Source organism: Canis lupus, chromosome 4 (genome assembly GCF_048164855.1).
Source record: "Canis lupus baileyi chromosome 4, mCanLup2.hap1, whole genome shotgun sequence".
In the NCBI taxonomy this organism is placed as follows: Eukaryota; Metazoa; Chordata; class Mammalia; order Carnivora; family Canidae; genus Canis; species Canis lupus.
The window spans coordinates 35,638,125-35,662,164 of NC_132841.1; the positions used below are offsets into that span (position 1 = coordinate 35,638,125).

A 24,040-nucleotide genomic window follows, 5' to 3' on the forward strand; every position below is an offset into this window, starting at 1 on the left:
GGGAAGAGGAGAGACAGAAGGTCACTGAAAAGGCTTCGGAGATGGAAGCCGAAAGCGTTGGTGCCCTCGGCCAAGAGGGTTCAGCCTCACGACCCTTCAGGACTGACATGGTAGGACTTGTTGATACCCTCCCTCTCCCCGGGTGCTGGCCTCCAGGCGCGGCTGCCGCTTCAAGACCCAGTTCAGGTGCTGGAGCATGCCCTGCCTCCCCCAGGCAGCCCCAGGGCTCTGACGCTGGGCTCTCTCTGTTCTGGTTTTGAACTTGTCTGCTCCCCCCTGGCCTGGGAGCCTCAGAAGCCAGAGCGAAGCCTGACAGCCACAGCACACGAGCCTTGCCCAGAGCCTTTTGGCAACTGCGTGCTGAAGGATCGAGTCCCAACCACAACCCTGAGGCCAGGCTCTGGGCCCCCAGGACAGGGGCAGCTGGAGGCACCTCGGATGGGCGATGGGCTGTGCGCACAGCAGCAAACGTGAACCCCTTGGTTTGCGAAGAGAACAATCCAGATGCTTCGGGACAGGAACGTCTGGCCCTGGGGCACAGTAAAACCACCCCTTCCCGCCCCAGGCCCGGAACAGCTGAGGACTCACATTGGAGCCGGCCTGGGCATACCGGCCATCCGACAGCATGTCTGGCCCCTCTAGCTCCCGGAAATGCACATAGTGGTAAGGAAGGGCCTGCATCTTCCCCAGGCAGCACACCTGAGAGGAGGGACACTGTGTCGGCCTCTCCCAGACCCCCACTCCCTTCCAGGGAACGGTTCTTGTAGGACCACAGGGTCTGCCTCTAATTCAAACGAACTTACTGGCACAGCAAGGCGGCCACACCTTTAGGGACACTGAGGGGGTAAAGCCCCTGGGCTGGCCCTTCCTTGGTGTGGTCCTTGCACACCCCACACACCATGTCCACCTGCAGCTCCAGGACCCCATGAGCTTCTGTTCATTATGTGATGGGAAGGGTGCAGCAGAGCAGGGGTGCTGGGCTTGCACATCGATGGATGCAGGGGCCAGGAGCAGGGAGCACTGGGAACGTGCACGTCCAGATGTGGAAATGACAGGAGAGGGACTGTCCCAGCTGGACCCTCCAGAAGAAGCACGGTCCTGGTGGGAACTGGGAACTGGATGTCTGCTCAGGAGGACTTTCAGTTTCCAGCCTCCAGAACTGGGAGGACTCCAGGACTGAAACCTGCTGTCTGTGACACGTTAGAGCAGCCACGGGGAAGGACGGGCCCAACACCGATGGACAGTAAACACGGAGCCATTCAAACCCTGGAGAAAGAGCAGACCTGGCGAGAGCACAAGCGTGTTCAGGCTCTGGGTTCCTGCCGAGTGTTCAGCACCACGCACGCCATTCCCTTGCCAGCCCCGGTGCTGTCGTGTGTGTTCCCTGAATGGCTCAGGCCGTGAGGACGGTCTCCGCAAGGGAGGAGGTGGGCAGGCTCAGGAGGCCGGGGAGGCAGTGCCTGTCCCAGCACAGCCACCTCCTGCCTGAGGCGCCCTGCGCAGGCTGTGCCCCTCAGGGTCAAGTGGGGGGCACAGAGGGTAAGGAGGGCGCCCAGGCCCCCAGGCCCCGTCAGGGGCTCTTGCTCTGCTCAGGATGAGCGGAGGGACATCAGGCAGCCCTGGGGGCCGCAGCTGCTCTCCTGTCGCCTCCGCCTCTGTCATGACCGCTCAGACTATGTTCTGCCTTAGCAAACAAACGTCGCTGTCCCTGCCCCAGGGAGCCCTGGGCCGACTCCGGGGCTGGACGGCAGGGCCCTGACGGCGTTCTGGAGGCTGTGAGGGCCCCCCAGGCAGGACCTGGAGTGCTGCCCCCCTCCAATGGGGGTCTTGGGACAGTGACCTTGGGAAGGTGGCTCAGCGCCCTGCCCTCACTGGCTGGGTGACCCTCCCTCGTCCTCCAGTGCCTAAGGCCTCCCTCTACCTCTTGTCTGTCCTCTGCCCTGCATGGGCGTTGCTGGGGGGGTTTGGGGCACAGGGCAGGTGTGGTGCTCAACTGACCACTGGGGCTGCAGTCCCGGGAAGAGGCTCCTGTAGAACCATGGGAACAGGCTTCTGTGCAGACCTGGCCAGGACCGAGAACCCTGCTGAGACCCAGAGCCAGAGCCCCGTCCCCACGGGAGCCCTGGCACACCTGACACCAGACCACGGCCCTGCTGGGGGCCGCATGCCTGTGCTGTGTCTCCTCAGCGGTGCCTCGAGCCCCCCAGGCCTGCCTGGGACCCCTAAATGCAGCCTCACGGGAGACCCTGGGAACCCCCACGACCTTAGGCAGCTGGCCCGGTCTGAGCCAAGGGTCTGAGCACAAGGAAGCCAGGCGGGCCAGGAGCAGGCGCTTCACGGGCCTAGGCCTGAGCCTGTGGTGGTTTTGGGGTAACTGTCATGAGGTCGTGAGTGCCGACCTGATGGGGGGCAGGGTGGTGAGAAGGGAGGAGCCAGACCCCAGGGTGCAAGGCCTGCTGTGCCAGTCCCAGGCTCTGTCCCCCGGGGCAGGTCACTAGGCCTCTCTGGGCCTGGCTACCCCCTCGGCTAAACGGGCATATTGGGAGGACCTGCACGTGGAGTCGTCAGCAGGACTACATAGGGAAAGTGTGGGAAACCCTCGAGTGGCGGCTGGGCGCAGGAGGACCCAGACCAAGTAGCCATCACTGCCCCCAATTCCAGGGGCACCTGTGACAAGCTGGCTCTCCCCACCGTCCCCGGCTGCGACACGGCAGGGACACGACTACCTGGTAGCAGCATGTGGGGGCCGCGTGTCCTGCAGGAGGCCCGGTGGGGTGAGCCGCCCAGGGGGTCTCGGGTGGGAGCAGCCAGCAGATCCCGGGCAGGGGGCGCTCACCAGAGGGACGCCAATGGGGGCCAGGAGAGCTCACTGGCCAGATGCCCTCTTGGGCTTCTCTGACGTAAATGGGAGGCTCTGGGCCTCACCACCCCTAAGAAAGCGCCTGTTGCCATGGGGATGACCAGCAGGAAAATGCAGATACAGAGCCCAGGACTGGCCTGGACGGCTCACGGGCACCACCTCTCCTGTGTCGGCAGATGCCCAGACACAGGCTCCGAGCCACAGACCCATCGTGCCGCTGTCACGGGCAAACAGCAAATATGCCCCTGCCCGTGGGAGCACCCCTGGGCCCTCTCACCTTGCTCCTGGGCTGATACCACAGCAACGGCATCTGATTATAGCACTGAACAAAGTCACACAAGGTGTCCAGTTTGCCCTGAAAAGCAGACGTGGCCGTGAGGGAGCTCCAAGGCACGGGGTGCCCTGCAAAGGTGTGGAGCCTCCCTGGCGTGACGCCCCAGAGCGCCCTGGCCGCGGGCACACGCTGAGGTCGCCCCGCAGCCCCCATGGGGGGCAGGGCCTGGGGCCGGCGTCGCTGCCCGTCACAGATGACCCTGGGACCTGGAGCACGTGCCCCTCATCCTGGGCACCCGGGCCTCCCCAGCCCTGTGCTCAGGGCCCCCTGCAGGGTTGGGAGCCCCCTCAAGGACGGGGCCCTGACAGGTCCTGGCGTAAGGACCTCTCCTTCAGGCCCCGACCTCCTGGAGGCCCTGGTCCCCCCACCTCACTGGGCCCCGAGGACAACGTCGTCAGCTCCGTCCTCACCCTGCACAGCAGACTCCCACTCACAGGTGCCGCTGGCATTTCTGGGTACTTTTAATAGGGGAACGACCTTGCTCAGGATTTTCCTATAAAACTGTCTCTGACCCGTGGGAGCCTGTTTATGACCGGGCTTGTGTTTGCTCATCCCCCTGCTGGCCACTGAAACAGCGGCCACTGTGGGAGCTGCTGACGCCCCTGAGAGCCCAGGACTGGTGGGCTGCAGCCAGCCGCCCACATCTGCAAACCCGGGGCTGCCCAAAGGGGGACCCTGGGCCCCAGGATTCTGACGCCCTTTGCCCTCTGGTGCAAGGGATCAAGGTCAGTGCCCAGAAAGGTCGTCTCCCCCAAAACCACGGTTCATGGGATGCATGACCTGGCTGTACCCCATCCCTCAGCCTAGCCTGGGGGTCACAGCACCCTCCCCAGGGCCCCTCTCACCTCTATCCGTCTCATGTTGTTCTCCTGGAACCTACAAGAGGGGAGGGTCAGCCTGGTACATGTGTGTGTACACATGTTGGAGTCCTAGAAAGAGAAAGCACACTTTGCTTTGTTAGGGAGCTCCAGGGTATGGACACCCGACACCTTTTGTTAGCACCTGTCAGTGCCCACTCAGCAAACGCGGAGGGCTGTTGGGGGCACGTGCAGGGCACCGGGCTGCACCCACCTGACCCAGGCAGCTCCATTCTCAGCAGGTGACACTGCACCCTGTCCTTGAACCGCCCCAGGCAGGGAGGACTGTGTCCTACCAGCTCTGAGGCTCAGGTGCCCTGCTCAGGACGCGGTGTCCCCACCCAACTACTTCTCCTGGGGCTGGCCTGGGCCCCTGCCTGGGGATCCGCCACCTGTTCCCCTGCCCCTGCTCTGTGCTCACCTGGGCGGGGCCTGCCTCACAGCTGGATGCCAGGTAACACACCCTCCAACCTCCCACCTGCGGTCCCTGACGTCCAACCCCAGCCAAGCCCCTCTCCTGCCAGGGAACAGGGATGGAGATCAAAGAAATGCAGCCAGACATATACCAGAGCCGAAGTGGGGATCTGGTCCTGAGGCCAGAGGCTCTTTTCCCAAAAACTCACATGAGACCTGGGGCAGCAGCGCCCCACAATGTCCTTGGGGAAGTGACAAAGCCCCGTTTCTTTGGGTCACTGTGACTGCTGCCGCAGACTACCTCCAGTGTGGGTTCAGGGGTGCAGGCCCTGGAGCAGCCACGCCGCTGACTGGGGAAGGGCTAGGGTCCTCGAGTCCTCCCCAGGCCCCCTCTGCTGCCCTCTCTGCAGGTAGCTGGGAGGTGGCAGGGCCCGGGCGCAGGGTCCCACAGGCAGCAGGAGCCCCTGGGCAGAGGTCGGCGTGGGTGCCGGGCACGCTGACCATCAGGCCCAACGGCAGACTTACCCTTTGTATTATCTGCACTGCTGGTAGCTCCTTGCGAGGCTGGAATGTCAAAGAGACAGGAGCACGGGCTGGGGGCATGCAGGGCCGGCTCCACGTCACACAGGAGCCCTGCTCAGCAGCGGGGTGCACAGCGGGGGCTCCGGGGAGCCCTCTGCCACCCCGTGCCTGCAGGTCTCAGCCCAGCCGCTGCACTGCCCTGAGCCTCAGGCTCCCGGAGCATCAGGGGGCGGGACCTGCTGGAGGTTGGGCTGGGAGACACGCCCTTGGGCGCCTGGTCCTTCCCCGCAGAGGCACCCCAGCCAGTGGTAAGGTCAGCAGCTTGTCCATAACGGGAGATGGGAGCTCTCGCCTGCTCCCCCTCCTCCCACCCGCAGCCCTCCTCCTCCCCGGCCTCCCCTGTGGGATGGCAGCGCCCACGCCCTCTCCGTGCCCGCACACCCCTCGCAGCAGTGGGACGGACGCCTTGTCCTGCTGCTGTGCTCTGTCCTCGCCTCCCTCTGCCGCTTCTCCCCTTGCACCTGCTCAGGCCCTGGGCTTGACAAACCCAGCAGCCAGGTGTCTGCCCCGCTCCCCCCTGGGGCCACTGCCTGTCCTCTGCTGGGGCTCTGCTTGCCACGCCCCTGCAGGTGACCTTTTTGCCCTCCAGCCCCAGGTACCAATAGCAGGGCAGACACCAGGCGGTGAGCTCCTGGGGGCCCGGCCGGGGGCAGCCACAGTCCTGTCTCGGGTGCCCAGCACGGGGCCCGCACCCTGGCCCTTAGTGATGGCTGAGGAAGACGGGCCGGACCCGGGGGACGCAGGCAGAGATGCCGTGGGTGTCCGGGGCTCAGTGCCTCAGAGGCCAGGGATCCTCTTGGCCAGCAGGACCCCCTTCGGGGCCCTCAGTGCCTCCCGTAGGACCCGGCCCCTTCCCTCAGCACCAGAGGCCTCCTCTGGAGCTTGGGGCCCGAGTCCTCCCGAAGCCGGGCTGCTGGGAGGCCTCTCTGGGGCCCGGGCCCTGCAGTGGCCAGCAGCCAGGGCAGCTCACAGGCACTTGCAGAGACACGCAGGAGGCAGGTCAAGCCTTAGATGGGAGTGGAGTCTCTGCTTTGGAATAGAAGCGAGTCTGTGCCTCCGTATGCTCATGTGATGACCTGGGAGCTGATGGGAACCTGCTCACGGGCGGATCTCAGGGTGGGGGGCCCGGGTCCCTGTGGTCTGGGGAGGGCCTTTGTCACAGGCTGTGCAGGCAGGGCCCACTCACCCTCAGGCAGCAGTAGAAGCAGCAGAGTACCAGAACGATCACACCCAAGGTTAGGATCACCAGTGCATATACGACAGAATTGTCAAGGGTACGTTCCTCTGTGACAACCATGGGCACTGTGGTTACAATGGCCTTCGGTGTGGTTTTTGGTCTGATGCCTGTGGGCCCCAAGTGATGTGGAAGGATGTCTGTGTTCGCCGTGCTCTCCTGTTTGACAACTGAGGTGGTCCGCATGGTGGTCACGGGCTCCGTGGTGGACTGTGTGGTGGTCAGGGGGTCCATGGTTGTCGGCGGGGTCTCTGCGGTGGTTACTGTGATCTCTGCTGTGACGACTGTGAGCACCGTGGTCTCTGGCTGGTTGTCTACATTTTGTAACGGATCATCCTGTAACAAAAGCTCACATGTCAGAGACGAGGGTGGGCAGGAGTGGCCTCCTCCCGAGTGTGTCCTCAGGGACTCCACGCCAGGCCTCCCCGCCTGCCTGCCCCAGTGGCCTCAGGTTTCCCCACCTGCAGAGAGCACAGAGCACCAGGAGGCTGGGCTGGACCCTGAGGCACCCTGGCAGCCCTGAGCCACAGATGGCCCCGCTGGCCCTGCTCAGAGACTGGGCCCCGCAGCCCGACAAGGGATCAGGGCCTCTGTGCTGTGACAAGGCCAGTCCTCCCCGTGTGCCTCAGCTGATGGCTGCGTGGCCCTGCCCGGAGCCAAGTGGTCTGCTTTCCCAGGGCCAGGGAGCGAGTGGGGAGCGCATCTGAGCCCCGGGGATGAGGTGGCTGAGGGGAGGCATGGTCGGGCCGTGGGGCTATGGGAGGCTGTGGCTCCTCCTGAGTCCCCGGGGCATGTGCCTGCCGAGGGCGGACTCCGGGGTGGGGGGGGGGTCTCTGAGGGGCAGGTGCGGGCACCATGCAGACTCGTCAGGGGCCTGTTGGCGCTGCCGGGACCCTCCCGGGCTGGCACTGGACGCTTGGTGGCGGCAATAGGGCACGGCTGCCCCTCCTCCCAGGCATGGTCTTCCCCAGTGACGCTGTCGCCCACATCCCGCTGCCCTGCCCCTGTGCCCACATGACCTGCCGCTCCGAGGAGCGGGCACCTGGGAGTGGCACCTTCCTTTCCATGGGCCTGTCCCCGAGCAGAATCCCCGGCCCTCCACGCAGTCCTGGGGCTGCACCCCGCGGCAGGACAGCAGGAGCCTTCAGAGGTCAGGACAGGTGGCGCAGAGGGACAGCCGAAGAGCATGAGAAAGCCGCAGAGGTGGGGGAGGCTGAGGCCCTCTGCCAAACAACCGGGGGTGCCCCACGCGGGCCTGGGCTCGGGGCCGTCAGCAGATGCCCACACGCTCTGGAAACACATCCGGGCTGCACAGGCCCGCGGCTGGCCCCCCTGCAGACCTCTGCCTGGGGCCTGGGCCTGCAGTGCCCCAGTGTCCCCCAGGTCCTGGACTCGGTCCCTCACACACAGCGCCCAGCCAGGATGCAGGGTGGGGCCCCGAGCTCCCCGGCACTAGCCTGGGCCGGGGCAGGTGGCCGGGGGGTCAAGCATGTGTCTCAGCCTCAGCACCACCTCTAGAGTCTGCTCGGAGCTCTGACCGTCCCCTTCCTGTGCCCCCAGGACCCTTGGCTCACAGAGTCTGCAGGGCCTGCATAGGGGGTGTGCGTGGGGAGCTCTTGTGGGGTGCTCCAGGGCAGCTCCAGCCTGAGTGTGGGGACAGCTTGCTGACGAAGCGCTGAGGGCCCCGGGCGGCCTGCACCAGCCACTCCCCCAGGTCCTCGGTCGTGAGCCCTGCTGACTCCCCGGGTGTGTGCTCCTGCAGCGCGGCCCTCTGAACAGCCCAGGAGGGAGACTGAGCCCCACCTGGGCACTCACACAGAAAATCGCAGTGATCTTGAGGTTGCCTTCATAGGTCTTGCCATTGTCCAGGCTGTAATCACTCTGGAGCACCCTAAGATATAGAAAGGTCAGGTGGTGAACTCACCTGGATAGGCATTACCCTTGTACGTGGCTAAAACTAGAGCCACAGTTCTCAGTATAATGAGTTTGATCCACAGGTATTGGGGCCACCAGGGAGCACACGGGCTGGTTCGGGGGGCTGAACCTATGCATTGCAAGGTCAACCTCTAGGTGAAGGCTGAGCAGGCATGAGGAGCGCTGATGGGGTCAGAGGTCTTCACTGTCATGGGCCAAGTGCCCAGGAAGGGCGGCTTGGTGTCCCCATCCTGCCTCTTCTCTATTTATAGAGTATGCTGTTTATCTTTGAAAGGCTGCCTGGAGCAAAGGTACAGCCCTGGGGCACCTTCTCCCAAATTCTATCCTCCTTAGGAACATCTGGGTCATAGGGAATCTCTGATCACCTCTGGGGAAACACCTTGGGCAGAAGCTGTGCCTGCCAGGGCCCTCCCACAAATAGACACATGCTGACCTCAGCACCCACGTTCTGTACATCTCAGGATGGTAAAAAGAAAATAAAAAATTGCTCATCTCTTTGCAACCTTGGGCACTTACTCTCCATCCTTCTGAAATTCGTGTCTTGGGCAAAATATATTGTTTTGACTTATACGGTAGGGTTTTTTTTCTAAAAGAGAATTAGGAGGGAACACTGTCAGGGGGTGCAGCCGTCCCCCTCCTCCCCTCCTGCCAGCTCCTGAGAGCAGAGCTCACTCTCTGGCGCACACACCCGCTCTCTTCCTGCCTTCCCCGCCCCCCTGCACACCAGGCCCGGGGAAGTGCTCTGGTTGGAAGGGAAAGGACGGCCGGCCCTCCGCTCCCAAGGACCTCGCCTGGAAAGGCCTGGAGGGAGAGGGACCGTGACATAAGCAAGAACAAAAGAATCACAGAGTGACAAGTGCTGCCACAGCAAGAAGCCCCGGGAGGCCCCGAGAGGGGAAGGGGAGGCCGACCCCACGAAGACGCTGACCTGCAATGACGTGCTGGCCGCAGGCAGCTCTGCCTTGACCAGAGGGCCCTGAACACCATGTACTGGGGTCCAACGGCCGCAGGAGGGGCTAACTGGGGGAGCTGGGCAGCACACACAGGGGCCCCAGCCCTGCCTCTGGGGAGGCCACACGCCCTGTGCGCTGAGGGCACATCTGCCTGCCACTCGTGGCTTCCTCAGGCCACCCGGCCAGCACGTGGGGTGCCCGTGGGGAGCGGCTCCCAGTCGCCTGCTCACATAGGCCACGTGGCTCAGGTCGCTCAATGCCACCTGGGCCCCGTGTCACAGGAGAGAAAAGACGGGCTGAGAGCAGGATCCCCATGTGGTGGAAGTCACCCCGGGACGTGTGCCTGCGCCAGGATCCCGGGGCCCGGGCCTGGCAGCTGGCGCCCTCTCTCAACCCTGGGACCGTGCAGACCCTCCTGGGAAGCCCCGTGCACCTGGCCCCGAGGGAGCCCTGGGCCTGGGGTCCTTGCTGCTCAGGGCAGGAGGGGCGCGCAGCTCTGGGGCACGGGTGGCAGCCAGAGCCCCCTGGCAGGGGTGAAGCCCTGCTCCAGGAGGCTGTGGTGCTGCTGGGGGCTGATGACCGCCCAGCTTTGGGTCCAGGTGGCCAGGTTCCCAGCAGGGGGCCCTGGTACTGTGCACACGGCCCTATGCTCACCATGTCCACAGTGAGGGGACAGCAGGGCTCCGGAGGCCTGGCGGCTGGGGGAGGGCAGCCCGGGGGGAGGCAGCCCTGGGGGAGGGGGCATGTGTCACATGGAGGCACCAAGGGGACTGCTTACCATAGACACTGTTGTCTTTCAACTTATATCTGCAAAGAATTTCATCCTTCCTGCTTTGATAGGAACTGGGTATTCTGTACCGTACACTGTAGTCTTTTGAAAAGGCAACATTCAAGGGTACGTGTGATGCAGGGCTGAGGCTGCCTTCCCTCGGTCTGCAGGAATAGCAGGTCATGCCAAGCCCCATCCCCAGGGACTTCAAATGAAGAAGCAACCCTGTCAAACCAACATGAGTGACGCTGCGGGTCCCGATCCTCTCCTGCTGTCCCTGAGGGTCCACTGAGTGCTCAGGGCCCTGCGCTCTCAGGAGGCTCCGCATCTCCATCTCCGCTTTATCTCCTACCTGGGGGCATGCCAGCCCTGCGCTTCTCTGCCCAGTGCCCACGGACTTCCTGAGGGGTGCGGGCAGGGTGCTCCGTGGGGTCTCCCACAGGAATGAGAGAAGAACCAGGACCTCGGGGCTGCAGACAGCCCTGTCCCAGGCCTGAGCAGCTGTCCGGACCTGGTGCCTAGATGGCTTTCTGATGCCTAGGGTTTCCTCCTTTTCCTGTCTCCCTCTCTGCCTGGCAGGCTGGATACCCCAGGGCAGGGAGGCAAGAAGCCCAGGACCCCGCAGAGGAATCCCCTGGGGACAGAGAAGTCCTGTCTCGGCCGCGGTTCTGGAAGTCTGCCGAGGATTACGCTTCCCCTGCCCCTCGCCCCCCAGGCCGCAAGGACCCTCACCCCCATACCCAGGGTTAGGAAAGTGCTTCCCCTCCACGTGGACACACAACATACTGGGGTCACCAGCAGCCCCCGGGGCTGAAGCCAACAGCAGGGAGGCCAGAGAGGGCCGCTTAGGGCCTGGCCCGGAGCCAGCAGGTGACAGAGGGGTTTCCAGGGAGCCCCGGGCAGTCGGCCCCCACCTCAGCCGCGGCTCCCAGCCGGCCCAGTACGTCCCCGTGGTTCACTCTGCCCTCACTCGGTGACTCCCAAGGCCGCACAGCAGCAAGGCCTTGCAGGGCTGCCCACCTCCGGGCTTTGTGCCGCCCGAGGACCAGGGTGGGGTTCCGAGTTGTCTGCCTGCTGCCCGGACTTCAGGCCTTCTCCACCATTCCAAGCTCAGGGGTGAACGTTGCAGTCTGTGTATGTGTCCTAAGGACCCAGAGTAGCGGCTTCTGGGACCACGGGAACACCTGCCATCCCAGGGTCTGTGTTGCTTGGCTTCAGCCTAGGGGCTCCCTGGAGGCCAGCGCCCCCCCCCTTAGGCAGCCCCCTCCCCGCAGCCCATCACGCAGGGTCTGCTGTGACACAGCCATCCTGCGTCCTGCTCATGGTGCCAGCTGGCCCCCGACAGCCGCTGAAGGAACCGGCCGTGCGGGCCGGGCTGGATGTCCCTCAGGGACACGTCCTGTCCCCCACACAGAGCCCACACCGCGCCGCTGCTCTGAGCCCGACGGTGCCAGGCTGTGTGCTCACTGCTCACCCATCAGGCCCCTGCCCCGCGACACAGGCCCTGTCGGGCCACGGAGCACTTGGGCTTGTCCCCTGTGAACCCTCTGGCCCACCCAGCTAGGCCACCTGGGCACGGCTGCCGCCCTCAGCCCACGGAAGCCTCATTTACAAGCTGCATTCCGGCACGTTCTCTCCCTGCAAGGCCAACAGGCACACTCACCCCCCGTGTGCTTAGACGTGGGCAGAGGGGAAATTGGGCGGCAGCGTGCGGGGACGCCGGGCTCCAGGCAGGAAACAGGGCAGAGGCTTCCTGCCCAGCAAGCGGGCACGAGGGAGCAGACATGGGCAGCTCCGTGCCAGCCTGAGGCGTGGACCACGGCGTGCAGCCCAAACCGCACCACCCACTAGCTGAGCATCTCCCGTGGGCCCACGTCCACTTCCCTTCATCTTCCAGGTCCCACGAGCTCGGCATCACTCGCCCAGTTACGGGGACGTAGCCGAGGCCAAGAGAGGGCAGGTGGCTTCCCCCACGCTCTGGGCAGGATCTCGGGGGCCCAGTGCAGCTCCCACCTGCGCCTCCCGTGCCCCTGTTCCAGGTCTGAGCTGCTCCCCTGCAGCCTCTGCAGGGAGGAGCCCCCTCTGATCCCCGACAGGGTCCTCAGCTCCATAGCCGGGGAGTCCTGAGCCACAGTACCCTGAGGGAACCTGGCTACTGGCAGCCTCCTGGGGAAGGTGGGCCAGTGTGCTTGTGGCAGCTTGTGGCAGCATGTGACGGGGGAGGTGGGGGGTGGCCGCTGAGGGCAGGGCTGCCGACGGCCCGGGACCCCCAGGGCCTGTGCCCCTCGGAGAGCTCGCACCCTGCCCGTCTGCCCGGGTGCCCCCTTCCTACGGTGTGTGCCCTGCAGCCCTGGGGGCCCTGCACAGTTGTCACCCCAGCTCTGCAGCCGCGCCATCTGTGCCCGGGAACTGCCACTCTCATGGGGTCCTGTTACTCTGGGAAGACTCGGTGCATGGAAGGAAGGCAGGGTGAGGTTCCAGATTTTGAGCAGAAGGGACGCGGCGGTCAAGGGATTCCCTCTGCGTGGGGGTTGCTCCTGCCCCCGCAGCCTCCCCAGTCCTCCACCAGGAATGGGCCCAGGAAGACAGCGAAGCCCAGGACAGACCCTCGCGGCCTGTGGGAGCCGGATCTCCCTGGGGCTGCTGCACTGCTCGGTGGCTCGAGGGCCCGTGGCCCTGGCAGGGAGGCTGACCCCCCAGGATGAGAGCTTTCTCTTGGGGCAGGAGGCACCCGGGGAGAGGAGCTGCAGAGGCGCGCAGCTCCCCGAGGAGGCCGCAGGCAGCCGAGCAGTTGGGACAGCAACCCGCCCACCAGGCCCCCGACGAGGGCCCCGAGGGGAGTGACTGCCCTGGGTGGACCTGGGGGCTGCTCGGCCCTGTCCTCAGAGCCTGAGCCGCAGGGTGTTCGCCGCCTGCCGTAGCCACAGGTGGGAGACAGTCGGGACACCGAGCAGGGACGCGGATGAAGGACGTGAGCTCCATCTGCATGACGGAATGTGTGCGACAGCCACAGGAGGGTGCGTCCCGCACGATCCCATTCATGGACGGACAGCCCTGAGATGCAGGCTGGGACAGCTGCGTGCACGTCTGTCATCACTGCCTCTGGGAGGATCTGTGGGCCGCAGCAGGGCTGCGCCTTGGGGAGCCTCCTCACGGGGCAGTGGGGGGACAGCAGCTGAGCACACTGTCCCCGACCCCACAGCGGGGCCTGCGTCCCCCCTGCAGGTTCCTCCTGCCCTCACAGCCTGCACCCGCTCCACCCCGAGGGTCCCCCGCTGCCCTCGGGACCTGCCCACTGGATCTCAGAGGAGAGCCTCCTCTGCCCCGTGTCCTCCTAGGTGCTGCCCTGGATGGGCCCTGCTGCTGGGCTGCTTGACACCCTCGCTCGGGGCCAGTCCCCTGCAGGACAAGGAGGGACTGGGTGCCAGCGACTTCGGCCTCAGGGAGGGAGAAAGCCCAAGCGCACCCCGCACACACCCAGGGGGAGGACTCTCCCAGCCACTGAATCCAATGCATCAACCAAACACAGTGCTCATCCCACAGGAGCCCGTTAAGGACATGGTTTTACACAGCGAACTAGCCTATGGAGGGACAATCGGGACTTCTGCCTTCAGGTGGCAGGAGGAAAACATGTTGAATGATGCTTTAGTGTCGATTTTTTGGAAGCCACTGTAACAGTCTGTGTTTTCATGGGGGTTGGAGTCACACACGTGGGCTCTACTTTGACAGAACTCATGAAATGATACACTTACTTTTGTCATATTTTGGAAAAGTAACTCTTAATATACATTGGTCCCTAGTTCAAATACACGGATGAAGGGTGTGGTGAAGTGCACTGATACCTGTAATCTACTTTGAAACGAAACAAAATTAAGGATGGACTGATGGAGAGAGGTGGAATGAGAGAGAGAGCTAGTGCCCTGGACACATCAATGACAAAAAACCTGGTCAGATAGTAAATATTAGCTGCACAATCCAGGTAGTGGGTCAGGGGTGTCCGCTGTATACTTGCTTCTCCTTTGCTGTAGGTTTGGAAATTTCCTTCACAAAAGGCTTGGAAAAAATATCAAGAACTGAAGAATAAAAATACATGGCGAGTCCCCAGGTGGGCACACAAGCACATGCACACGCACCACATCATTCTGTCTCTGACACTGACTCTAACTCTTACCTTTTAAACACACGAAGTAAGTCATCTCACTTGTAACTTTTGTACAGGAATTTCCCACGAGCTGGAGAAGAGAAGGGTGGCAGGTCAGAGACAGGGAAGGGGGTGGAGTGAAAGGAGCCGCCCTCCCCCACTTCTCATACTGAGCCTGCGCTCACCGAGTTAAGCATGCGGTTCAGAGACTGGAACCGCTCTGCCTTGTACACTTGAGATGGCGTCTGAACAATATTCCTCAGCTACAAAGGAGATGAGGTGAGGTGGGCCACAGCCAGAGGGTAAGTAAGAAATCCACATCCCAACAGTTTCTCGTCTCATGCGGTGTTAGATTCCGAGGGCCAGCACCCGCCATCAGCCAGCACCCACCCTTAGGGAAGTTGGAAATCCCTTCCACCTGCACCTCTGCTGTGTAGGCCTTACAAGCGTGTTATTCATTTCCGGAGTGGCTATCTGTAGCCAATAGGGGCGGGTTAGCATCATTGGGCAACCCTGGGAATAATGCCGTTGAGAGCTTTTCTCATCTAGGCTCACAGGGGGCACCTGGTTACCTGCTCCAAATTACCTCCTCTTTCTTATAGTCCTTGTAAGCCACAAAATACACTGTGCTCTTCATCCTCACAGCCTTGTTGACCTGAGAGAAATAAGGCTTTCAGTATTAAATATCCGAGTACATGCAGTGAAATGCTAGTAATTATGGGCTGGACTCACTTCAAAATTAATCATTGGTAGTGACGTGGATGGTATCGGAGCCGTGGTCACAGTAATAATCAGGTTGGAAGTACTTGGGCCTGCAGAGGCAGCAGGGGGCATCCTGGTCAGCGAGGCCCCCGGGGCGACCCCACAGGCTGCCCCGCCCCCCCAGTCCTGCAGCCCAGAGGCCGCCCCAGGGGCCCGCCAGCAGGACGCCCGGAGGGACAGGAGGCTGCAGCCAGGACCTGTGTGACCCGGGGCAACACTCAGCCCTTCCCTGGCCCTGCCTCCTGAACCGGCGCCGTGACCAGACGTGCAACCGTGGCCTGCACGGTGACCCCAGCCACGTCCCTGGACAGGCGTCAGCCTCTCAGGTGAGCAAAGGGACGGACAACCAGACTCGACTGTACCAGATGCCCGCAGCGCAGTGGGAAGCCTGGCCCTGGCTCCGGCTCCAGCTTGGGGCAGCACCTGAGGGAAGTCCTGCCGGGTCTGCAGGCCCAGGGGTCCACTCCTGGGTTGCGGGGTCCCCGCCAGCTCAGCGCCTTTCCCCACCAGGCCCTCCTTTCCTGGCAAGGGCTGCCACCCCACAGTCCAGATGAACACAGTTCTGGGCGGAGCGCGGCCTCGTCCAGTGTTGGAGACACAGTCATGGGACAACGAGTGCCAAGGGGAAGGGACTGAAGGGAAAAGGGACCAGGGCCAGAGATGTGATCACATAGTGTGGGCAGCAAGAGGGAAACCCAGCACTTTTTTTCAAAAACTGGAATTTTGTCTGCTCCAGGTCCCCCGGTTCCTCCTTTCTTGGCGAGGAAGCCAAGGGTAGGTCACGCACCTCACGGTTACCAAGAACTGAGGAGGTATGTGCCCGGTCCCAGGGCGTTCTGGGGGGGGGGGGTTTCCATCCTTGCTGCACAGGGGAGAAAGCCCGGGCCCAGAGAGGACAGCACCCTGCTCCGTGGCTCAGTGCTGGGAAGGGGCCCATGAGGGCCGCCTCAGACCTCGCTGGCCCGGGCCTGGCTCTGTCCCCACACCTGCCCACAGTGAAGTCACCGGGCAGCTCACCTCCAGAGTTTGCCTCTTCGATCGCTCGTTTACCTGCAAGGAAACAAAGCGGCGTTGGGGGAGGCCAGTGAGAGGACCCAGGAATGCTGTAAGGATGCCACGAAGCACAGGCCCTCAGACCCCGGGACCTGGTACCTTTATGAATCCTTCCTGCATGTGTGTGGCTCCCGTAGGCACTACGTTCTGGAGCTCAGCAAGACCATCGCGGATTTTATTTCTGAAAAGACCAGAAAAGGGCTTGAGGTACAATTTTGGGTGATATTAAAAGCAGCCCCAAGCTGTCCTGGAGCCACTGGGGCCCCATGGAAGGGGCTCCAGACTCCTTGTCCCCAGTGATCCCTCTTCCTCTTTAATACCCATCTCATCCCTGGGGCCACTCCATCTCTGCCCTGTTGTCACCCTCCTGTCAGCAGCCCTGGGGGCTTCCTAGCCCCTGTGCTGTCTGGCTTCTCTGGCATCCAGAACCAAGCCCTCTTCCCAGCCTACTCTCTCTCTCAGCAGAAAGGGCTGAGACAGCACCAAGCAAAGACCCAGCTCTGGTCCCACGTTCTGCAGACCCTCCCGAGTCACACTTGTATCAGGTAACACTGTCCCCGCCCCGGATGCTCTCCGCATACCAGGGCCCATCTGGGACGTCTGCCACAGGCCTTCTGAACAACTAGGCAGTGGGGCACATCTGGGAAGGCCCAATCCCAGGCTGAGCCTCACTCGAGTCAAGATCCTGTGGGTTTCTCAGGAGCTGGCAGCTTTCAGGGCTCTGATCTGACCATGAGCTGTCTTCCCAGCTGTACATCTTGCCCCATCCCCAATTTCACATGCTTTCCACTCTCCTGGGCACCACTGCCACTCCTGAGTCCTCACTTGTGGAGGAGGTCATTATGTTCACTCTCCAGAGAGGACTGGGAGGCCCTTCCTGAGCCCGCCCCCCCACAGCTTCTCACATCTGGGCCCCGAGCCCCCCTCCTTGGAGAAGGCAGAGGTCTCCCCCTCCCCAAGAAGCAGTTCCTCCCCCAGAGCCCCCTGCCCGGCAGCCTTGCAGCTCTCTGCCACCTGCCAGCCTCCCTCCCAGCGGACTTGTTTCCTGCCACTGCAGACTCACTCAGGTCTCTCTGGCCTGGACACAAATCACACTCAGGCACAGATGCACACCTCCACTAGAGCCTGGCACCCAGCCCCTACCCCGTGTGTCCTGGAGTCCGACTGTGTGCTGTCTCCATGCACTGACATCGCTACTGCTGTTGCTCCTGGCTTCTCTCCATGGTGCTGAAAGGGGTGCTGCGCCGCAAGGATGGCCACATCCAGCCCTAAGGGTGCTCAACCTCATTTAGGACTTCACCCTCTGATTTGGGGTCTAGTAATGTGTGCTCTTGAAAATCTAACCTCTTTGGTACTCAGAGACTCCATACCTTCTCACCTGCAGGCTTTTGGGCAAACTGTTGTGTCCACCATGGACCCTGTGGATGTGGGTATATCATGCCTTTCTCCAGCACCCTATCCCACCTTGGTGTTCAGGACCCAGTCATGGGCTCCCCTGTCTCAGACCCACCAAGGAAGGAAGCAAGATCCCTTTCACCTAGACCATTAACACTTCAAAGCTATTCATCCCTTCCTCCTTGGTTATGATTCTATGTCCCTGTTATCCCCCACTGTCCCAGGGCAGAAAATAAATCAGGAGAGCAGGTGCCCAACATGGATTGGTGTTCATAAGGAATCATGTGTGCCCTACACTTTCCAGGGAGTCCTCACAGCCAGTCTGTTCTATGAACAAGGAAGTGTGCAGATAGAAGGGACTCGGGATAGATGCAGGAGAAGCCTTACAGGAGTGGAGATTGTCTGGCTGTGCAGGGTTGGCCTTGTTAGTGCAGCCACGGGGCAGAGAGGTCTGGTGAACTGGAGCTGGGGGTCAGGGTGCACAATGAGGGGAGTCCAGACCTGCCTAGCCTGCACTCCAGTGGGCTTCCCAGGGAACCTCTTAGTTTCCTGGCTTTCCCCAAGGCCTGGCCCTCCAGGATCAAATAAGAACTTACTTGTCTGAGGTGAGTTTCATGAGCGTGTGGCCCTCTGTGGAGTAGGTGATGAAGGACACCCTCAGTTTTGGGCTGGGGAGGAAGCATTTGCTTGTGAGAAGCCATTGAAACAGGCTCCAAATGAAACCAAAGAAGTTCAATAAAAACGGGTTCGATGCAACCAGGCAGGGCATCTATGCCCATTTCCATGCATCCCTCCACAGTTCTTCTCCTCTGTGGCCCATTCTCCAAATCCTAGAAGTTCTCATAAATTTGGTGCAAGATTCAGATGCCTGTTAGTTGTGCGGCCTTCAAGGCAGAGCACCAGAATAGCATCCTGTTCCATCTTTATACTCACAACACCCAAAAGTCACACAACAGACACAAAAACATACATAGGCATACAGATAAGGCTCATGTGTGCTACATGCACAAGGAGGTAGACTCGTTTAGTACTTCATCCTCTGATTTACTGTTTAGTGCTACTTGTTTAGTACTACACTCCTGCATGAGGGTCTTACAAGTGGCCTCTTTTGTACTGTAAAATTCTTTGGACTTTCATCCTTTTCCCTGCTCTGTACCTTTCTTACCTTTCTCTCAACTCCAAGAGATTATTCTTGTTTGACAGCCATTCATGTACATCCCTCCCTTTCTTGCTCTTGGCCCCTGTCTTTTGGTCTCATTACCTCTTAGATAAAATACTACTGTAGGCCTCTAGCTCAGCTCCCTACTGCTCTAGCCTTTTGTTCCAAGACATTTTACTACTATTATCAGATATTTTTCCTTGGAGCACCATCTTGATCAAGTCTGTTCCCTGCTCAAGATCATCTGTAGCTCCTTTTTGCTCACAGCAGGAAATCTGAGCCTTGTGGCCAGGTACTATGGGCCAACATGGCCTTTGCCCCAAGCTGAACTGTCCAGTCTTCCTCCAGGAAGGAGGATGGAAAAGTCCCCAGTGATTCTGATACATTATTCTCTTGGCCCCTCACTTACCAACACATTAGTGGGAACCCTGTCCTCAGCCACAGAGATGTGTTACTCAGACTATTTTATTTTCTTCTTTCCCATCAGCCTGCAAAGCTGAGCCACCCTGGATACAGAAAACCTTTTCGAGCCCCACTACCACGGGAGGGGCTGGAACAGGCCCAGGATAGTCCTGTTCTGGTGTCATCGTGCTTCAACCAGCAAGGAAAGTCACAGCTCCCTTCTGTCCCTACTTTCAGCTTCTCATTCCTATTGGCTTCCACTTTAGTTCCTTTATGCACAGAATCATTCTTCAAAACTTGGGTGAGGTGGTCAATCTCTGTGTTTTTTCTTTCTTTTTGAAAAAAATTTTGTGGTGGATTTATGTTTGTTTCATCTCCTGGTATTCAAGGAAATCTCTGTCTAAATATTAGCAGAAGTTAAGCAGAATGGAAGACAATCCAGTGATCACACCCAACAAGGAATATTTTTTATAAAAGTAGTTTGGAAAAGTCTCAAAACAAATGGATTGCTATACACTTATATAGTAACAAACAAAACCAAAAATGCCTTCAAACAAATGTGGACTTCTGATTTATAGAGTTACATAATAATTCACAACCCAATTATCTACGACAACAACAACAAAATCACAAAACATACAAAGAAATAGGAAAACACTGCTCATTTAAAGGAACTATATAAATTTACAGAAACCATCCCTGAAGAACCCAGGCAACACACTTATTAGAAAAAGACAAAACAATTATTTTAAATATGTGCAGGGGCAAAAATCCAATAAAGTAGGTAAAAAGCCTGAAGAGACATTTTTCTGAAAAAGATATTCAAATGGTCAAGAGTAACGTGACAAGGTGCTCAATCAACATCACTAATCAGGGAAGTTTAAAACAAAATCACAGTGTGATATCACCTTAAATCTATTAAAATAGCTATCATTAGAAAGACCAGAGATAACAAGCACTGGTGATGATGTTGAGAAAATCTCCCTGATAAAGAGAAGCAAATTGGGATAATGTAATCAGGATGAGTTAACCCTCTGGTATCATTCAGACAGCAATCCAATTCTTTGTACAATTATTAAAAAAGCTGTTATGTTATAAATTGAGTCTTTATGAGAACAGAAATCTGCTCTACAAGTGATTCAAAGCCCACTTATCTTTTTTCCCCCAAACAATCTCAAGAGAGTAGAGAACTGAGCACTATTGATTCCAGGGCAGAGCTCGAACACTTGTTATCACTGTGTCTTGACATTAGAGTTACAGAATATACCACACTCAGTACTGCATGGATATGCCCTTAAGTATCATCAAAGTTTTCATTGGAATACCATATTTGAGATTACACATAAAATCACTATTCTTGCTTCACTTATGCAAATAATCAAACCAGTTTAATGAGACTAGAGTGATTTTGCAAACAACTTAGTCTTACTGTGATTATTTTTGCTAGAAATTGGGGCAATTGTAGAAAGAAAAATTCAAACTCAGTAGAGAATAATAACACATTCTCATGGATATCAGAATCTAGACCTTTTTATTGTTTTTGAGGTGGTGTTATCTACTTACTTGTAAAATGGATCCTAATTTCTTCCATTTTCCTCCAATATCTGTCTACAACTTTCCAAACTAATGTTTTTTATTTTCTTTCACCCTTTTGTTTTGAAATTACAAAGATCAAAAACTGTCCTTTTCTAAAGCCCCGTAAACTGAGCTGAATAACTTGATATAAACCTCACAGAAATCAACACAATGGCTCAAACACAAATAAGTCACTCAGAATAATCACTTAAACGCCCCATGACATCACCAGAGACATTCAAATTATACAAGATGCTTTGAGCCCACATCTAGAAGCCTAATGTCTGGAAATCTTCTCAACTGGCTGCTCTCTGGACCCAGAACCATAAGCCAGAACCATGGCTCCAACCATAAGCCATTTTCTTTTGTTTCCATAGAAATGCCTCTTCTTAAATACCCGACTACTCGCACAGTGTAAGTCTAACTTTGAGTGTCCATCTGCAAAACTATCACTGAGAATGAGACATCATTGTTTAACAGAACTGACCTATTCTCATTACTAAGAGATCAGTTGAATGAATTGTAACGAACTACCAACTCAACTTCTAGACTGACTCTTTTGGAGAAATTTCAAAAATGATGAAGAACATACTTCAGTCTCTTGCTATTATCCTCCTGATAGCATGGTAGTCTCCCTGGTGTGCTGTATTCTCTCAAGGGTCTTTTTTTTTTTTTTTTTTTTTTTTCTCAAGGGTCTTAAATATATGTCCACAAACATTATCAGTATATCAGATGGTCTCACTGCACTTAGAGAAACAGGAAAAAAGATGAATAGATGAACAGCAAAAATGATTCTTTTAATGTGTCTGACTTCATTACCTATGAGTTTCACAACAAGAGACGAACAGCTTAACCCTAATGGTAACCAAGAGCAGCACTAATACCCAATTTTAGGTTAGTCTGTCTTGTGTGAGAGGATGACCAAGAAGGGGGAATTATTAAATATTTACACAAAGAGCCATTGGACTGAGGAGGCTCTAATGCTTTGAAAGCCTGCATATGCACCAATTACAAATAGGCAATTAAGCTTTCCCAATTAAGATAACTGCTTAAACTATAATCATTCAAATAAGTTCTTTGATTTGTTTCCACGTCTTCTCTATATACACCTTGACACTGGATCCTGTCAGTGGAGTATTCCTAACAACTGAGGTTTCTGTGTTTCCTAATTCAAATTCATGTGTGCTCAAATTCTTAAAAATTATAAAGTGCTTCAGTTTATTTTTTAACACCAGGGAAAGCAGCTGTGAGCTCCTCTCCCATCCCCAATGCGCCCACAGTGACAATGTCCAGAGTTCCAATGTCCTTAGAATGAATGAATCTTGAAGCTCTGCTTCTCTCCTCCTCAGGCCCTCTTTCCACATCCATACCACACATGTGGGAGCTGCCTTGGGGTCTCTCTGCCTCCAAGACCACCACAGGGATTCTCAGGGACCCACCCAGCCTTAGGAGTCTTTGGAATGGGCTTTGGAGGAAGACATTCCAGGGTTTCAATTCCTGCTCCATGTCTTCCCGTCTGATGGCTTTAGGGGTCATTCCTGGCCCTGAGTGGCCTCCCTCCCTCATCTGTGATAGAAGTCATAACATTTACCTACAGTGGAGAGGAAGACTCAGTGATGAAGCTGCTTTCCCCTCTTACCTTTGTCCCCAGTTTAGAACCACACTTGAGTTCCCCCATCCAATTTGTCTGGATTCTTCAAGATAGATCTAGAGCTGGCCACTCAGCACCTCCACCCTTACCCCACTGGTCCACAACACCATCATCTCCCTGGATCGCTGCACCAGCCCCAGCTCTGCTCTCCCTGAAGGGTCTGCCCTTGGGCCCTTCAACTGTAATTCTTGTAAAATAAGATCCAACTACTTAGCCACCCCTGCTCAGTAACACCCACTGTACAATCTCACCGTCAGCCTATCAGCCCAGCCTTCTCTGAACACCTCTTAAAATGGAACCCTTCTTGTCCCTGCCACTTCATACTCTCCTTAGGAGAGAGGAGAGAGTAATCTCCCATTGTCTAATGTTTTGCAGAAAACTAGCTTGATTGATATTGAGCAAATCACTAGCCTCAGTTTCATTACCCTATAATAGGGAAATAAATTCTACTTTCCCAAGCTTTGAGAGGCTTAAGTATTCAATACATTGCTGTTATGTAGAAAGTGCTCAATATTATTTCATGTGCCCAACCTGTGCCCAGAGCCCTTTCCAGCTGGGTTGTGCCCACACTGGGCCTAACAGCAGATACAATGTGTGTGGCCGGGGCATTATAGCAGGATGGAGGCAGAGGGAGCCTTGGATTCACTGCCATTCTCTGCAAAGACTCAGAGTCTGTCAGCTTCCCATATTGTCTTTTACCCCCAACCCTAAAGCCTAAAAAAGAAATCAACGTCTCCTCTACATCGATGAGGCAAGACCTGCCTGGAACAACTCCGATGTCCCTCCACAGGACAGTGAAGAAGGACTTATTCCAGTGGCAGGGGGGCTCCCAGCTCTGTCGGCTACTGCTGGAAGCTGGTGGCTGCGCACGCATCTCCCTAGTCATCAGCCTCCATGGAGCATAAGAGAAATCCGAGGCATTGTAGCCTGGGGGGCTACAAGCGGGGCACCCGGGAAGCCTGAGTCCTGTCACCCCCATCCCCCTGGGGCTACTCCAACCTACCTCCACACCCCATCCCCTTCCCAGGAGATTGCAAATGCAAAGGTCTTCCCTACTCTACATTCTGGGGCGGTTTTGAGGATGAGGGAAGTGTAGTGGAAGGGCTCTGGAAGCCAAATACACTTCAGTCACACCCACAGTCACACCACGGATAGTACTGACCCCGTAAAGTTCATTCCCAACCCAACAGACAAGTGGGAAATGGCACCAGGACAACATCCCCGATCTTTCCAAGCATGGCAAGTCCACCCCCTCCCTTCTTTGAGGGGCACAAGGTGCCTAGCGCACAGCCCGGCTCCCCAGGATGACACCCGTCAGACCCAGCTGTCCCAAAGCACACACAAGCTGAGACACAGTGTCCAGGTGGTTGAGGAAAGAAGCAAAAGCCTTGGAGGGAAAGCCAAGGACTTTCTAAGCAGTGACGCTCTGAGCCCCCCGAGGCGACAGGGCATCTCCCTGGCACCCAGCACAAAGAGAGTCCGCTCCAGGGAAAAGCACCACAGCAGAGGACTACACAGACACAAACCCAGCAGCAGGTTTCTAATAACCGCCCAGAAGGAGCTCCTGGCCATCACCTGCCCCTCTCCCTGCTTAAGGGGCGTGCAGAGGGTCTTATCTTGGGTTTGATCAAGACTGTCCCCACCTCCCCTTTTCCAGAGGCTGGGGTCTCCTTGAGTCCCTTCATGTAAGCAGTGACCCTGGGGTCAGAAGTGCCCTGAGGGGCACCCCAGAGTCAGGGTGGGAGGGCTGCTCACGTGTCCAGGATGAAGTAGAGATCAAAGGCACCCTCGCAGGTTTTCAGCTTCTCTGTCTTGCTCCTATAGTGCCTGGTGCCCTGGTGGAAGTTTCTCCAGGCTGGGAGGCGGTGTAGGAAGCTCCCTGGGCTCAGCAGTGGAGGTGGCAGCAGCAGGAGCAGCAGCAGAGGGAGTGCAGGGGCTGGTACCCAGAGACTGCTGCTTCCCAC

The 24,040-nt window shown here is 57.9% G+C and overlaps 1 protein-coding gene across 10 annotated transcripts in view; it reads right to left on the minus strand.

Moving 5' to 3' along the window:
• Positions 1-24,040, minus strand: part of LOC140632165 (uncharacterized) — a 34,745-nt gene that overhangs the window by 9,935 nt on the left and 770 nt on the right. The window contains exons 2-17 of one of the 10 annotated variants that reach the window (XR_012029688.1): positions 23,832-23,955; positions 17,886-17,957; positions 15,994-16,075; positions 15,859-15,891; positions 14,666-14,734; positions 14,265-14,342; positions 14,110-14,170; positions 9,948-10,163; positions 8,733-8,802; positions 8,085-8,172; positions 6,234-6,617; positions 4,991-5,029; positions 4,040-4,123; positions 3,138-3,215; positions 804-2,062; positions 589-699 (exon numbers count right to left, since the gene is read on the minus strand). Coding sequence is in view for 5 of the 10 variants with exons in the window: in XM_072823906.1 (XP_072680007.1) it covers positions 97-699; positions 3,138-3,215; positions 4,040-4,123; positions 4,991-5,029; positions 6,234-6,617; positions 8,085-8,172; positions 8,733-8,802; positions 9,948-10,163; positions 14,110-14,170; positions 14,265-14,342; positions 14,666-14,734; positions 15,859-15,891; positions 15,994-16,075; positions 17,886-17,957; positions 23,832-23,955 (2,081 nt within the window). In the remaining 5 variants the exon portion in view is untranslated. Of the gene's footprint in view, positions 1-3; positions 2,063-3,137; positions 3,216-4,039; positions 4,124-4,990; positions 5,030-6,233; positions 6,618-8,084; positions 8,173-8,732; positions 8,803-9,947; positions 10,164-14,109; positions 14,171-14,264; positions 14,343-14,665; positions 14,735-15,858; positions 15,892-15,993; positions 16,076-17,885; positions 17,958-23,831; positions 23,956-24,040 lie in introns of those variants that run through there. The other 9 variants (XM_072823908.1, XR_012029687.1, XM_072823909.1 and 6 more) reach the window with 9 other exon arrangements.